We start from the raw sequence: 17,585 nt of genomic DNA on the forward strand, positions 1-17,585 counted from the left end.
AACGGTTGTGATTGTTGGAAGCAATCATCTTAGCCCTAAGGTATTGCCACAGGAGTCCCTCAGGTAATGTTCAAGACCCAGCCATCTGGAGCAATTTCACAATAATGAGAGAGGTGGGGACGTTCACTGATGATTGCACAACGTTCAGCACCATTCAGAACTTCTCAAATGTTGAAACAGTCCATGTCCGTATGCAGCAAGATTTGGATAACATTCAGGTTTGGACAGATAAGTAACAGGCAATGGCCATCTCTCCAACAGGGAGAATCTAACTATTCCCCCTTTGAAATTCAATGGTATTACTCTTGTTAATCCCCCACTATCAATATTCTGGAGCCTACCATCATTACTGTGGCTACAAGAGGTCACAGTGTGAGCATTCTACAGTAGGTAACTTGCTTCCTGACTCCCCATCTACAAAGCACAAGTCAGGATTGTGATGGAATCCTCTAGCTAAGTGCAACTGCAACAACACTCGAAGTTTGACACTATCCAGGGCTCCATAATCAGCACATTAAAACATTCACTCCCTCTGCTAATGCACACCTGGCTGAATCTACTATCTACAAGAGGCACAGCAGCAACTTGCCAAGCTAACTTCCTGACTGGAGTACTTTACCACCTAGAAGAATAAAGAGAGCCGGCACAATAGAACACCACCGCTTATTGCGAGTTCCCTTCAGATCACACATTGTATTGACTTGAAAACGTTCTACCACAACCTAAATCGCCACTGGATCAAAATCATGGAACTCCCTCCTAAAAGCATTATGATTGCACCTACACCATATGGACTATAATGGTTCACGAAGACTACTCCTTGCCATCACTACCTTAAAAGGCAATTGGTGATGTGGAACAAATGGCCAGCAACGCGCATAACTTGGATACTAACTGAAAAAAAGCATTTGATTGCTTACAGTTAGTGTTTGCACTTAATTCCATCAAGTTGATGACTAACCTCTTCTCATAACCCCCAATGCAGTAAGAGAAATGATGAAAATTAAGAGATAGTAATTTTGCTTGGCAAATCAGAATAAAATCCAATGGGCCACGTGTATAGGCTTAAATAATTTTTAATAATGAGGCAACATGGTAACAATTTTGTTACTAAAGTTTAGTTGCTTATTGCATGTGAAATCTCCATAAACTAAAAGGTTAAGTATTACTGACAACCATACACAATAAATCCAGTTATAGCATAAACAGAAAGTGCTTTGAAAGAATCATCTTGTAAATTTAAACATCTTATACGATGGGAAATAACACTATCACTATCACTTATGTCCCTCATCAATTTGTTTCACAATCTTACAACCTCATAAGTCATTTTTGCACTACTGTTAAGATTTTAGCAGCATAATAGGTTGATGTTGGTGTTACTGCAACTTTGACAGTAGACATTGGTAATGTTGAAGGTGTACTACGAGGCAATTCAACCTTCAATTCTTCTTGTTTTGTAACTTCAGCTTCTGTTTGGGGGCTATGGTCACTGCTTTGTGTGCACAAACACTCTGCTGTCTTAAGGAAGAAGATGATCGTGAACAAGTGGCAATCTTCTTCAAAGGATTTGGAGGCTGCAAACAGTCAGACACTGCTTTCATTTCAGTCTTTTTGTAGGACATCATTGCATTACTGCCATTTCCCATTCGCTCCTTAATTAGCTCTTCATCAAAGCCACGACTGTGAAGGGCAGCTACACTGCTGACCTACAACAAACATACAGAAAAAGTAAAAAAATAAGCCTGTGCAGATGAAAAATCACTGGGGTTGTGCAGACAGGCTGGATTTCGGACGTTGGTAGATTTTTTTGTTTGACGACCATTGAGGCGTTGCTCACTGTGTCAAAATGGCTTTTCTTCGTACAGTTTTGGCATTGGAATTGGGGTGAATTCAATTAATATTTGCAAGGTACATAGTATCACTGCTTTTTGTTTGTAAGAATGACTGTAATGCCCCACTGGTCTGCTGCATCATAAGCTGGAAAAGCCACCAAGGAAATCCAAACCTTCAATACAACCTCCGATACAAGGGTTTATGAAATGCAATAGCAAGAGGGTTTCCAAATATTTGCAATTAAGGTTCCAATAAACTAAAAACGTAACACACAAATGCGACAATGTAAAATGACAATAATAGGATTCTACCGATATAATAAGGTTTCCCTCAGGGAAGATACATTCAACACAACTTAAAATCACTGAACACCCATTCAGATCACTTTTGCAATGGTGATCATTGCAATTTGGTGGGGATTAGGTTGTCATCTGGCACCTATAAACACTTGTAACTAATTAATGTGACAAAAAAACCTACAAGCGTATGAAAACTGCATAAAAAGTAATTTGGGATTGAACCAACTAAACCAGACAGTAAACAGAATTTAGGTGAAGGACAAGGGAGCCATGATGAAGGCTTTACTCTGGGTAACCCTAGGGCATATTTATTTTTCCATTCTGAATTTTGTAACAGCAAGATCCAAAAAATCTGCCATAACATCAGTTTCATTGCGATTTTGGGGTTGGCTAATTCAAATGCCGTAATAACAGCATTGCATCTTAGTTAATTACATCATATTGCACATTCACGTGCATTGAGCACCAGTGAATCTGGAGATATAAATTAAGTCAATTTTCAATAGCAAAGCAATCTGCGAACTGCACATCCATCCAGCAAGTTCAATTGTTCAACTGAAGACAGGACTGATGGACTTCTACCACAGCACAAGTCAATATTTTTTCTTGGCCATTCTAATTTGACCAGTTTTTGTTTTATTAAGCACAAATTACTTTGGAATTTGACAATCACATCAGCATTTCCAGAAAACCTAAGTGAAAGCCATATTATGCATTCAAAAATCACAATTTTGAAAAAAACATTAGGAAATCTGCAGAATTTGCCAATACTTAACAAATCTCTCCAGTAGCCCTGGATACTCAAAGTCTATCAACAAAAAGGAGTCCCTCTCCTGACCAACACCACCAACTCTGCCCCCACCAAACCCCTCCCCATCAAGAAAAGGAAAAACACTTGTTGCAGTGATCAATCTTCCCAACTCAATAAATTGTAAGAGTGAATTCTGAGCAACTACGTGCTTTACTTTGTTCAATAAAATATTGATATAAAAACCATTGAGAAATGTCAGCAATTTCTGTTGTTGAATGTTTCAGACTAAGGGAAAGTAAATTATTTTTGCAACAAATATACAATAGGCCTCCGCTATACTACTGGATAAAAGAAAAATACAATAATTGACCTGTTACCCCAATATACTACAATGGTTTTGCTTTGTGGCTGAATTTCAGTTTATGAAATTATGATCTCAGCCACTTGGACAAATCCTGCTATTTACTGATGTTACGACAGCTTAGCAATTGGATGAACAAAGTTGATAAACTGATTAGCTGGCTTGCTGGTGCCAGTAAATAAAAAGTCAGCTAGTACTACGACTGCTCAGAAAATAGTTCAGTCATGGGCTCGGAAAATAGCTTAGTCATGTGTAATGTCTGATGTCAGAATTAATTCACTGTCAAGACAGTTTCATTGTTGTGGTGGGGAAGCAAAGGGTGCACAAATACAGAGATGGTGGTTTTCATCATTACTGACAGGTGTAATCAACATAAAAAGGGTTGGGGTTCTGTCACAGTGAAGGCTTATACACACACTTATAATGGGCAATTTGTCAAAGACAGATCAGCACATGCAGCACACCTTGCGTTTTTAAATTCAACAGCAATAACCTAGGCTTCAGATCAACTTTACTGAAATCTCAATACTATGATCAAAATTTTCTGCTACTTCAGAATATAACTTTATTATTTTAATATGGTTAAACAAGGGTGGGGGGGTTCCTTTTGTAATTTACATGTTGATCTGTTCCAAGGCTCTGCGATATTAACACCAATCAGCCACTAGTACCAAGTATTAAAAGGTTTACAAGTTTTTTTTTAAGGTCAAATGACAAAGTTCTTTCAATTTCTGAGTAGAATGTTAATTATTGTGAATAATATACAAATACAAATTCAAAAACTTAATGGCATGTTTTTAATTTTATCCTGCACAGATAAGCAATTCAAGTCTGGGGATATTAAACTGAAAATTGAGGCAATAACCAGGAAGAGAACTCTGTTGACATATAAACTGTACAGTCAAATTGGGATGAAAAATTAGTTAACTGCTTTCACCGAAAAACAACATCTTCAGGATCAATGTAATGCCAGAGACTGGCAACGCTATTGGAATATGGTTCTCAAACGTTCCATTTACAATTTGGATAAAATGTGAGACAGAAACATAAAGGTAGATTACCTGAATGGCTGTAAATTGGGAAAGGGGAGTGTGCAGTGAGACCTGGGTGTCATTGTGCACTAGTCACTGAAGGTAAGCATGCAAGTGCAGTAGGTGATAAAGAAGGCAAATACTATGTTAGCCTCCATTGCAAGAGGTTGAGAGTAGAGGAGAGGGATGTGTTGTTGCAAATTATACAGAGCCTTGGTGAGGCAACACCTGGAGTACTGTGTGCAGTTTTGGTCTCCTTTTCTAAGGAAGGATGTTCTTACTCTCCAGGGAGTGCAGCGAAGCTTTATCAGGCTGATTCCAGGGATGGCAGGACTGATGTATGGAGAGAGATTGACTAGGTTTGGATTGTTTTCGCTGGAGTTTGGGGGGTGGTGGGGGGTCATCTTATCAAATATAGCAAAGATGATAAATTAGTTCACCAAAACTCATCTCTAACAACCAAGCCAGTCTTTCCTGCTGCATTTGTGGATAGTCATTTCTGCTGCCTGCCCACCGCCCCCTCCCCCGACCCCAGCACTTTATTCTAGAATTTATCACCCTTCATGAACTAGTTTTCAATATCAATTTTAAAATTAACTGAGCCCATTCAAGCTCATTCCTCTGGTCCTATATAAAATAATTAATACAAAGTTTAATATTTTTACATAGTGAGGTTCCATCAAACCTCTGGAGATTTTTACGAGAATAATTCAAAATCCAAATTTTAACTGACTGAAAATATATTGCAAGAAATATAATCTAAATAGAACCCACCTTTCAACCCCAATACATTTTGTCAGTCAAAATCTTTTACTGCTAGGAGGTGGCAGCTACATGTAGCATGTGTACATAATAATGCTTATTGCAATGATCTTAGGTAATCAATGTCAATTTTGAATTAATCTAGCTGCCCTGTCAGTGCTCTCACCAATAAAATTTCAGTAATTGAAAACAAGCTACAGCAGTAACAGACACAAATCGATGGACTGATTACAACATCTGTGTAAATCACTGCCTACTGAAAAGTAAACATCTGAAAAAGCTCTGTCGGCTGAAATATGATAGTGTTTCTATTCTGGCTGGTTATATTTGGTCTTACGGTTACAACACTGGAAGTCAGTTGACTTTTTTTAGTGGCATCATACACTTAAATAAGCCCATATTTCCACTGAAACAACAAGTAAAATCTCAAGCAAGCTGAAATAATCTCAGAAATCTGGCTACCAGACTGTATTGAAAAAATATTTATCCTCTCATACTGGGTGCAGGCAGGTGTAATCATGACCAACCATGCCCGTTACTGCAGCAAATTTATTTCTGGGAGGACAAAAACTCCACCATCAATTTCAAAAGGATCGTAACCATAGAAGATGTCTCTTAATGGATCCCAATTTAAAACTCAGTTAACATTATGGAATCAGATCCTTTTGGTGGCAAGCTAACAAATGCATATAGCAGAATTTTTGTCTATTAGTTACAATTCAAGCTCTGGGACTGCCTGCCATTAATCATGTGGCAAATGGATGATGCTCTGGAATTACTGGACCAACGTACAGAAATTAGCAGAAACCTACGGGAAAGAGGAGTGTGGGGGAATGGGTCTCTGAGCAAGCAGCAAAAGTAAGCCACAGAACCAGTGCTGGTGGTTAAAATGGTCAAAACATAAAGCAGAGCAATTAAACTGAAACTATATGCAATTTAAGTTTCCTTCCAGTTCACAATTGTCTAAAAAAATTAGGCTTTGTCACTTGACCTTACGCATTCTGTATTTTAAAGCAATTTAACTAATAAAAAACAATCCTATGATGGGTGAACTTTTACAGACTGGCTAGATTGTATTAAAATGCATATAATAGTACTAGGGAATAAAATCCCTGCTTCTGCAACATTGATAACAAAATACTTTTTATACTTACCCTTCCAGATTGGCCAGTATGTCGCCCCGAAATGCCACCCGCCTCACAGATTTCTTTGGAGTAACGCTCCAGAGTGTGAACTCCAATAGCCTGCTGGCAGAACTCCAGCCGCCCGGGAAGAGGGCGCCGGTAAAACGGACCATCTCTTGGAACCATGCTGAGGTAGCGACGAAAGAGAGAAACAATACATCTTGGGTTGGATAAGTCTGCGTACTGCCGGGTATGTCCTTTTGTTCTTTGGATCCCATCTCTGTAAGGCTTTGCCACAAATTCCAAATATTCTCCAATTTCATCAGCTCCAAAGCTGAACTGATCAACCATCAATTTATTGTGTTCTGCTGCTGCATGTACACCAAAGACTTTACAGAGGTAGAAATAGACAGCATAACTGTAACTTCTTGCATCTCGAAGCTGAAAAACTATTTGCCACAGTTTTTCTTCTTCTTTCTCAGAGTAAGGCTGTGCTTGTTTCCTTACTATACCAATCCCCTGTTGTTTAAGTTTTCTCATTCGCCTGTCGAGGACAGACCGAAATGCAGCATACTCCATGTTATATTCATTAAAGAAATCAATGTCCAGTCGCTGGCAGGTTTCACGCAAGTATCGCAAAATGGAGCAGCACAGGAGTCGGAGAGAATTAGGCGGATAAAATGATCCATCACGCCGACGCACTTCCTCCACAAAGTGGCACAACCAGAAATTCAGTTGATTGTGAGTTATTTCATGAGACAGTTCTGGCACATAAAGCGATGGCTCACACAATTCCACGCTATTTTCCATGAAGTAATTATTTCGATTCCTAGCCCACTCATCCCAAGCTCGAATGCCCCAGGCAGTGGCTCTCCTAGTATTGTATGGCATTGTGTTATCGGGTATAATTATCCGCTTTCTGTTGTCTGGGGCAGGTTCATAATTGCCTTTGGGAGTTCTATTATCCTGCGGCCTCACAGAAGATTCAGCATACGTATTAAGGGGAACTCTACTTTCTAGCAATACTGTATGTTGATTTCCTGAAATTCTTTTATTGCATCTAATCTTATTCTTTTGTAATATTACACGTGGTTTACTTAAATCAGGCTCATCAAGGACACAGGGAATCCTCTTCTCAAGTAGTACTGTGTGTTGTTGGTCTGTGTCAGATTTTCTTGAGATACTACAAGGACCATTATGCTCTAGTGAAAGTCGTGACCTTTGCCGGACAAGAATATTATCAGCCTGTGGTTTCTCTGTAGTTGACCGGACAAATGTACTCTTGGAAGTTCTACTAATTTTTAATGCAGCCTCATGCTCCTTCACTACAATGTCCCTGAATGAGTTATAATGACCTTGATTATTTACTAAAACAGCCTGCTGTTTATCTGTAATGAGTTTCTGTTTAATACTTAAAGGTATAGTATGCTGTAATAGAGCCTGTTGTTCTAATGTAACAGCTATGCCCAATTTGGCAGAAACCCTACAATCTGGCAGTGGAACTTTCTGCTTTATCAAAGGCTTACCAGATCTATTATCTTGTAATGCAATTTGTCGACTGTATAATGCACTTGTCGGGCCTGTTGGAGACAGAGCTTCATTAAGTTGTAGTGGAACCTGTTCCATTTCCACCATGGGTTTGCCAAATTGGTGTGTCTCATTTTTCTTTGCCAACTTGAATTCCTTTCTGTTGCTCAAGCCAAATTTCATTTCTGGTTGAAAAGGTGCAAGAATCTGAGACAAAGAAACAAAAGAACCTGCCAGTAAAGCCAGTGAATCGCCATCAAAATTTGGGACACGGTAAATATAATTAAACTGTGTTCCTTTTTGAGTTTCTGTTGATTCAATGAACAGGTTGGTTGGATGGTGGTAGAATAAACAAGAGGACAAACAATCTGGCAACTACTCAACAATTTCAGTGCATCACCTGCAGCGTCTCGGGCAATGCACCACCTGTTGTACAATATCACAGCTGGCAGTCTGTTTCACTGAATGCACACTACCCCTATTAACAGGGGTTTCCATAATTAGGATTACAACAAAGCACCAAAATGTCAGCATGCTGGTAATGAATCAAGGACTCATTGTTTGCTTTCAGGTCATGTGCCATTTGTAATTTCACGACTCTTAATGACAATGCAAATCCCAAACCAATCGCAAACATGATTATGATCCACTGGCAGTTGCAAATAAAAAAACTTTGATTTCATATCAGAAGCTCAAGACAACTAATAGTGCAGGCTTGTTACAACCCTAATAAAGAGTTTGAACCACAAGCAGAAGAAAAAAATTGTTAGCCTCTCCAATCATACAGTTGAGAATTAGATTCCATATACCTCGTGCTTTGGCATTATTGCTCAAGGAATTCCTATGAATCACATAACAGGGACATTACAACTCTGTATATATTATCCAACCCACATTTCTGTCATCATCTCAGTTTATTAACTTAAAATAAAGGCCTTTATAGATGGTTTAATTAGATTTAAAAAAAATTTTGCTCACTTACTTGACTTAAATGTACTTGTCTGATCCTGTTCAGTGATGCCACAGCTGTATCATTTGATGTCAACGAACGAAGGCTGTGAAGTTATTGTGGCATCAATAACTTATCGATCGTGGGAGGAAGAGGAAGAAAACCAGACTGTTTTTCTTGCAGACATAAGTTTCAGGAGATTAACCTGGGGCCTTTGCAACACTCTAGCTTTGTTGGATCATCCGATCAGAATGCTCGTAAGCTCCATGTGAATGGTTCTGAAACCAAAGGTGCACTTTTCCACAGGGCAGTTGCAAATCAGTCCATTGAATTTGATCAATGTGTTCAATGCTCAACCTGTACTTCCTGCAAATCTGTACAGCTAAGACAGACTGCAGTTGTTTAACTACAGTAATAAGTGAGAAACAATCCTGATAATAAAAAGGTGGTTCAATACTCCCAAGTTACTGTCCTGGAAACTCATCTGATTTAAAATAATTTAAGTGTTTGTCAGTAATATAGTTCCAACTTCTACACGTGGCAGTAAAACTAAAGTTTAAATTTTATCTTTAAAGTAGCTGGACTCCTGTTTTCACACTTCACAAGAACCCAATTTTCCAGCTTGGGAGTATATACATAGTGCATATATACTCAATCTAAGTCAAATTTTCAGTTGTCATATGTAAATTAAATTACTTTATAACATGATGCAGCCAAATGAAGCTTCAGCCTGCATAACCCTTTCATGAATATATGGAATCCTGTCATTAGGCTCACTGTGCTGTTGCAAAATTGAGGTGCTCTGCAACCTCGCAATATGGAACAGAATGACAGCTGAATGTACTATAAATGGGAATGCCTCCTAAAATATTAGAGGTCATGGGATAAAACGTAGACTAACAATTTTAATCTGAAATAGTCCTTGTTCCCCTGACAGGTTGAATTTCCCTTAATGGGATTTGCGATATTTCATCTTCTCACAAACACATACAATTGTATTTCCATGCTCTGCTGAAAGTGGGAGCAGAATTGTCTAGGTGCAGTTCTCTTGGAAATCTTTCAAGTCTGCATTTATTTCCATCTCCTCTCCAAAACCAACTAGTAGAAAGTTTCTGAGCTAAGTACACAGTAGAGTTGGGATACTGGTGTAGTGGCAATGTTATCGGACTAGTAAATCTCTGGGGACATATTATTAATTCCCACCATGGCAGCTGGGAAGAATTTAAATTCAGTTAATTAACACAGCTGGAATGAAAGCAATGACCAAACTACTAAATTGTTGTAAAATCCTATCTAGTGCCCTAATGTCCTTCCTCCTTCAAAAGGAGGAAATCTGCCACTCTTAACTGGTCTGGTCTACATGTGAGCCAAACAGCAGTGTGGTTGACTCTTAAATGTCCTCTTTGTAATAATCCTTAGTTTATTGTTGATGGCACTATTCAGAGCAACATCATCTTTAGAACTAACAGCTGGAACACTAGAATTTTCTACCCTACCAGGCCAAGAATTGCTGCAATTCTAAAAAAAAATGAAAGCCTCAACCAACAGTAAGGCTATCAAAATGTTTTACCCATCCTTGTTCCTACAGAATGCTGTAAATGCAAAACATGTACAAAATTAAATACTCTAAACATGCTAATTATAAAAGGGAGATTGCAAGTCTTAGTGGTATTTGAAGACCACGCCATAAAAGAGGTTTCATAACCATCCACATGCATTCAGCAGATCTCATGCAATTGGTCTGATGGAGCAATTCCCTCATGCCTGGTACTCAAGAAACAGTGTTAACATTCTGAGTCCAAGAGGCATATTGTATCTGAAACATCAGCTCTTTCTCTACTACAGAATGCCAGAACTGAGTTTTCCAGTATTTTCTGTTTTTATTTCAGATTTCCAGTATTTGCCGCGTTTACTTTAATTTTACTAATATCGCAGGATTTGCTTATCGAGGAAACACAGAAATAGGCCATTCAATCCAATGGTATAATTCTATAATCTATGTCCATGAACATCCTCCCACCATTTACTTCACACCAGCACCGCTCCCGCTCCCCCCCACCCCCCCCAATCAACATATCTTCATTGATTCCTTTCTCCCTTATTAACTTTTCCAGCTTCCCCTTGCTGTGAACACCATAAAGTGACCAATTAGCTTATCTGCCCTAGTAAAAGGAACCAGCGTTCAAGCAAACATTCTATGCTGAGGACTAAGGAACTGTTTTTATGTCCCTATCATCACAGATGAATACAGCAGTTTTGTACACTACCAAAGCTCGCTGCAATCAATGTTCCGGCAAAAAAGCAGACCAGTCGACCATGAGTCACACTCCCAAAGTGAGCCATCTAGTCTAAATGTCAGCAGTTGCTTGCTTCTTAAAGCTCTTAGCGTTTTCTTTTAATTATATGAATCAGCGTCTCCTGCACAAAACAGTCTTCAACTTCAGTACAGTGCTTTACTAGTTCCAACTTTCATGCAAGTGATGCATTTATCATGGTAACAAACTTAAAACAAGGTGCCATAACAGGCTCACCATTTCTCTCCCTCCATGGACTCAGTAGTCACTGCAATCTATCACCTTGCTATGCACACAGCTGTCCATAAACACATCTTCAGTATTAAGCAAATAGCTGCAATGACAAAACTCCAGAAGGCTGAAAATAGATCCAAGTTTATAGAAGTCTGTGAAGATTTTAATAATGTCTGACCTAACACTGAATTTCTTTAGGTTATATTGTATTAATAGATGTATTTTTTTATTGAATGCATAGTTTTGGTATTCATCAATTCTCCACTCTTATTTATGGCTTTGGACAAGACAGAATGTTTTAGTTCTATAAATCAAAATAAATATGTTGCTTTTATTATATATATTTTAATTATCAAAATAAATAAGCCTCAATTGCATAAAAGCTTTCAAACTGAAAGCACAATAATACAAATCAATATTGCCAATGAAATTTTATAACATTCTGCCCAATACAAATGAGAAATATTATTACAACAATTGCAAAACAACTTGTAGAATTGGTCCTTTTCTGCCATTCTCTCCTTTAATTATGTGAAGGAACTTAAAAGCAGCATTCAGCAACAGCAGATCTGAACTGAGGAGCAAGCCTCAGCTGCAGAAATGAGAGTTGTTTAAAAGAAAAGGGGCACTTGGTAACATACATAAACAGTTGGTTGTTTTCCATCTTATAGAGCACATATAAAGAATAGTTCCTGGAGAAATAAACAAATCACCATGGATGTCTGTGCACGCAGAAGGCAGTGAAGAGAAGCACTTTACAAGCTGCAATGCAAGTTTGGGATCCTGATAGTATCACATGGTCATCGGTATCCTCAGAAGTGTTGGTTGTCTGCAAATTCATTGTAAAAGTGTGATTTACATTACGCGGACACCACTGTCTATTGTCTGCACTGAAGTGCTAATGTGAAACTTAGGTCCCTGTAGCAGCCTCACATATAAACCAACTAGAAAAAAAAAGTCTGATAAAATTCTACTGAATCTTTGCTTGTGCATCACTGTTAACTAACCATGGCAAGCAAGAGTTCAGATGGATGTTAACTAAATCAACACATCTTTTAATGCATATTTAAACAAAGTGGTTCAATATAACAGATGCACCAGCACCAAATAGTAAAAGAAACAATCTAGGGACTTTGGCATTTTCAGCATTGATAAACCACTTCCTCTTTTGCAGCTATGGACAGAAGTAAGAGAGAAAATTAACAGTTTGATAAATTCTAGATCAAAAATAACAGAGCCAGAGGCCCAGAGAAAACCAGGACTTCGCTTCAGGCTTTTGCTCCCCTCCTGACCAAGAGCATTTTACAGGAACAATTACATTCAGTGAGACTTTGTTATTGCCCAAGTATAGGTTAGTGGGCAAGCTCAACCAGCTCCTACTCAACTTACTCTTTTTTCTACCCTTAATATGCAAAATAAAAATTATTTGTACAGAAAATGGGGCAAAAAACAAGAACAGCCAAGCTCAATTTCCTAAAGGAGAAATCAGCTATTAACAATCCTAAAGCAATTTCACAAATATTTATGCCTTTAAAATATCTGAAGACATTTCACACGTTATGGAATCTTGTTTGAAATGCATGTTTACCACTGAGGCCACATCGCCTGTAAGGTGAACCAGGTGAAGTTATGAGCAAATGACTATTCTGGGAACCTGGGAACAGTCCTTTGCATAGCGGTGCAGTTGAGGATGTCACACACCTATTGAATATCTGCTTGTTCATGCTGGTCTACTAGGAAGGCTTGTCAGACCCCACAATGGCGACCCCAATGACAGAAGAATTTGTATTTAAGTCTCTCTCCACTACCCCCTCCCCCAACCACCACATAGTTTGCACATTCACAAATAAATGTTTCCACATACTGGAACCAATAAAAGCCCATTAGGGTTCCAAAAGGTAAACAACTGGCTATAAAGAAATTTATAGAGCTATGGCACCCCCCCTGCAAGCAAAACTTTCAATTGAAAGCTGAAGTCTTTTCCATTCGTTAGCCCCAAATCAATTTTGCATTCCTTAACTTCTCTTTCTTCATCCTGTTCTACAAATTTAAAATACCCAGAAATATTTAACATCCTTTAGAAAACACATGCATGCCAGAATTTTTCAAGCTTCAGTGAGGGCTACTCTTGTATGGAAACATTTGTATTCCTCATAGATCAACATTACTAAAATATGATCTATGGGAGATAGCAGGTAACTAAAGATAATTTGCAACCATACAGACATGACTGAGGAAATGTTTGAGTTGACAGACTATGTTTGAAGTAGCACTCTTTGAATCGTATAAATTTGTTTCCCATCAAGAAATGCAGGGTTATTTTCTAGCGATTCCTGCAAGTTTAAAGTTAACCCTCAGTACATCCAGAAGGAGACTGAGTCACTGCTGAGATACTACTTGGTCACTGCAATAAGGTCCAATCACATTATTTTCCCTAAACAATTAAGCAATAGTCCCATTTGGTACCTACCTCTTGCACTTTTTTTGAGGCAGAATCATTGCGAGCTTGATTTGCTGAGCCTAGCCTTTTTTCTATCTGCATGAGTTTTGCCTGCAGAAAAGTCAAGAGCGTAACGATTTTTTAAAAAAGAAATCAGTCACAAAATAACAACCAAATGGTTTCATGCACCCAGGCCAGTCAAGTGTTATTCTGGATATGATAATTATTAATTGGGCTGTTTTAAAATAACTGCAAGTGTTGGAATGCTGGAAATGCACAGGACAGGATAAAGCAAAGCTTCAGGAGTAACCAAATTCACTGAAATGATTATTTTGTTGATATCCCATTGCTATTTGGGAAACATTACTGATTCACATTTCTTACATTAGGGAACACTACTAAATTTCAAAAGTAATTAATTGGGATGTCCTGAGGGCATGAACGCAAACAAGTTGGTTAGTTTGTTTTAACTGCACTTTCAATGGCTGCTACATTTTCTGATGTCCACACATTCTTCACAATGTGCATTTCGTTTACAGGCACATAAGATTATTAGTCAGATGCAGCAGAGGCAAATTTGTCATCAACATCGATCTAACTCCTGACAGGACAAGTGTTTTTTACTCACTTCCTGATCAAATAAATGGCGGTAAAAAGTCTGACAACACCAGGTTTTAGTCCAACCTATTTATTTGATAATATACTCACTTTATACTGTGTTTACGCCAGTCCAACGCCGGCTTACCCACATCATGTCAAATAAATGGCAGCATTCTGAGGTTTATTGTCCCAAAGCAGGTTATACATACTCCTTGGGGTACAGCAGATGTCTCTGGAGGTACTTAGAAATGGTGGACTTTATTTTAATAATTTCAGTAATGAGAAATGTTTTGACCGCTGCTGCTCCCTCACCATTGTTCTCAAACTGTTCGGAGCAGCGAGCTCGAGCAGGGCTGAACACAAATTCCAACAAAAGCACAAGGGTCTGTAGTCAGTGGAAAAAGATGCAGTTGTGATTGCAGGGGCAACAAACAGGAAGAGAGGGAATCTGTGACTGGACATAATATTACACCCATCAACTGTGGAGTGATATTAATTAGGAGTTCTCTATATGGTGCTGGTGTGGGAAGAAAATTGGAACATTTATAGGATTGTAAATTGAAATGATTTTCGATCTATGATTTCAAATTATTAGATCTAGCGTGGCAGTGCTCAGGGAAAGTTAGAAAAGTGCAATGGCTTGCCTCAAGGAGAAGAGATTGTCACAAATGAAATTTTCAGTGACTCATGTTTCATAAAAATATAAATGCCTTTATCCCCATTACAAAGTTAGCAAGGCAAAAAAGTCTCATATTAGAATCTTTTACAACTTTTTGTGAGCACAAGAGGAAATTCACTTGAAAATATTGAGTAATGTGATTTTTTTTGCTTTCTCATTATATTAGTAGCTTTTGGTAACTTCCAATTTGGAGGGTTTTAAATTTTTAAAGTGACTGGTGCCTTTCATTCTGCTTACTGATAGATTCAAGTTTCATCAAATCACAATATACCTATCTAGTGCACAGGTATCAGATATTTGTACACCAGAATCATAACATTCAAAAAGCAGCAGGCAAGTGGCAAAGTTAAAACAGCTTCCTATCTGCAATGTTAAAAATAGCATTATGGCTGGTATTTTCATCTTTGGTGTTATGTATGGTTTGGGGGGGGAAATTGCTGAGCATCTGATTCTGGGACGATCGTAACAGATCAAACAAACAGGCAGAAATTTCAAAATCAGTATTTTATTTTTAGCTCATATTCTTACATCCTGTGCCTTTACAGGATTTAAGAGACAAAAGATCATTAAAAAAGTAAATTCTGCTTGAAGTGCTTCACAATAGCAATATAGAATCCCTACAGTGCAGAAGAAGGCCATTCTGCCCATCAAGTCTGCACCAACCACAATCCCACTCAGGGCCCATTCCCGAAACCCCATATATTTACCCTGCTAATCCCCCTGATACTAGGGTCAATTTAAGCATGGCCAATCAACCTAACCTGCATATCTCTGGACTGTGGGAGGAAATCGGAGCACCCAGAGGAAACGCACGCAGGCGTGGGAGAATGTGCAAATACCAGACAGTGACCCAAGGACAGAATTGATCCTGGGTCCGTGGCACTGTGAAGCAGCAGTGCTAACCACTGTGCCAACAAGCCTAAATTGCACATATGTCTTTGCCAACACAAGTTAATGAAAGCAGAGAAAAGTGGTGCAGGTTTATTTGCTCTTCCTTCCTTCAAAGGTAGTTGACAAAACCACATCCTTCAACAGAGTTAGCTTGTAAACTATAAATCTTCTGCGCTTGCATTTTTGCGGTAAATTCTTGTAGAAACAAAATGCCAAGTTAATAAACACATGACCGCAATTCAGCAGTGGCAATGTTTGTGGCTGAATAGACAATGGCAGGCCAACTTATTTTCAACTGTGCATTGTGAGACAAAGTTAACTTGTGTTAATCTGGGAAATTGGACTATTAGAAAAGACTTTCTGCAAGATTGCTACGCTCTGGTTGTTCATGCACAGGGTATTTAATGGCTGTAAAATTGCATCAGCAGCAGGCCAAAATTATTTCTACCCACTATATTGGAGTACTTGCCTGTAAGCCACTGATTAAAGATTCATGCCTCGTGTTGCATTCAATTTTTTCTACTCTGTTTTTCAGTTCTGCCAGCTTCTTGTCGAAAACAGCACTCTGCATGGAACTGATGCGTTCTTCAATAATCTGCTGAACAATCTGCATTCAAAAAAGAATTACATACCACAAACTTGATTTACCCTTTTCTCAATTAATCTATTTCAAATGATGTACATTGATTGCTTTTCTTCCCTTCCAACTTTTTCCACTTGAATAAAAGGCAGTGTCTCCCCAAAAATACACACCAGATAATACAATTTCTATTTATTTTGCACCTTTATCACATCAAAATGGATATGACACCAATCTTGCAACCAGTCTGGTTTAATTTCAGACTATATTGCAGGGAAAAGGATGGAACATAGAACATAGAACATTACAGCGCAGAACAGGCCCTTCGGCCCACGATGTTGCGCCGACCAGTTACAAAAACAATGACCCACTAGCCTATACCAATCCCTTTTCGTCCATAAACCTATCCAGAGATCTCTTAAACGCCCCCAAACTAGACGCATTTACAACTGCAGCAGGCAGGGCATTCCAATCCCTCACCACCCGCTGGGTAAAGAACCTACCCCTGACATCCGTCCTGTAGCTACCCCCCCTTAATTTAAAGCCATGCCCCCTCGTGCTAGCTTTCTCCATCCGAGGAAAAAGGCTATCACTATCCACCCTATCTAAACCTCTAATCATCTTATATGTTTCAATAAGATCCCCTCTTAGCCGCCTTCTTTCCAACGAAAACAACCCTAAATCCCTCAGTCTCTCCTCATAGGACCTCCCCACCATACCAGGCAACATCCTAGTAAACCTCCTCTGCACCCTCTCCAACGCCTCCACATCCTTCTTGTAATGCGGGGACCAGAACTGCACACAGTACTCCAAGTGCGGCCGCACTAGAGTAGTGTACAGTTGCAACATTACACTGCGACTCCTAAATTCAATCCCCCTACCAATAAACGCCAAGACACCGTACACCTTCTTGACAACCTTATCTACTTGATTCCCAACTTTCAGGGATCTATGTACACACACACCTAGATCCCTCTGTTCATCCACACTATTCAAAGTCCTCCCGTTAGCCCTATACTCGACACATCTGTTGCTCCTACCAAAGTGAGTTTAAAGAGTGGAGACCAAAATCTTCCTCTTCCCAATATTTAATCTGCTTGTCTGGTACTGACATCAGGCATGCAGTCTGATAATTTAGCAATAGAGGAGATGGTGTGGAGGTAGAGTTTGGCATCATCAGCATACACCCAAAAACTAACCCTGTGTTTCAACTGACATTGAGGGGAA

The 17,585-nt window shown here is 38.9% G+C and overlaps 2 protein-coding genes across 15 annotated transcripts in view; both read right to left on the reverse strand.

Moving 5' to 3' along the window:
- Window positions 1-17,585, reverse strand: part of LOC145361758 (activating transcription factor 7-interacting protein 1-like) — a 165,182-nt gene that overhangs the window by 48,657 nt on the left and 98,940 nt on the right. For all 14 annotated transcript variants that reach the window (XR_013889862.1, XM_080217701.1, XM_080217703.1 and 11 more), the window contains 2 exons: window positions 16,248-16,385; window positions 13,639-13,719 (listed from right to left, as the gene is read on the reverse strand). Coding sequence is in view for 13 of the 14 variants with exons in the window: in XM_080217701.1 (XP_080073827.1) it covers window positions 13,639-13,719; window positions 16,248-16,385 (219 nt within the window). In the remaining variant the exon portion in view is untranslated. The remainder of the gene's footprint in view (window positions 1-13,638; window positions 13,720-16,247; window positions 16,386-17,585) is intronic.
- LOC145361750 (uncharacterized) lies at window positions 1,069-7,799 on the reverse strand. The gene is made up of 2 exons (XM_080217684.1): window positions 6,195-7,799; window positions 1,069-1,709 (listed from the first exon to the last, which is right to left on the reverse strand). The coding sequence occupies exons 1-2, from the start codon at window positions 7,797-7,799 to the stop codon at window positions 1,443-1,445; spliced, it is 1,872 nt and encodes a 623-aa protein (XP_080073810.1). The 3' UTR covers window positions 1,069-1,442.

Source organism: Carcharhinus amblyrhynchos, chromosome 35, assembly GCF_965287045.1.
Source record: "Carcharhinus amblyrhynchos chromosome 35, sCarAmb.v2.hapA, whole genome shotgun sequence".
Classification (NCBI taxonomy): domain Eukaryota; kingdom Metazoa; phylum Chordata; class Chondrichthyes; order Carcharhiniformes; family Carcharhinidae; genus Carcharhinus; species Carcharhinus amblyrhynchos.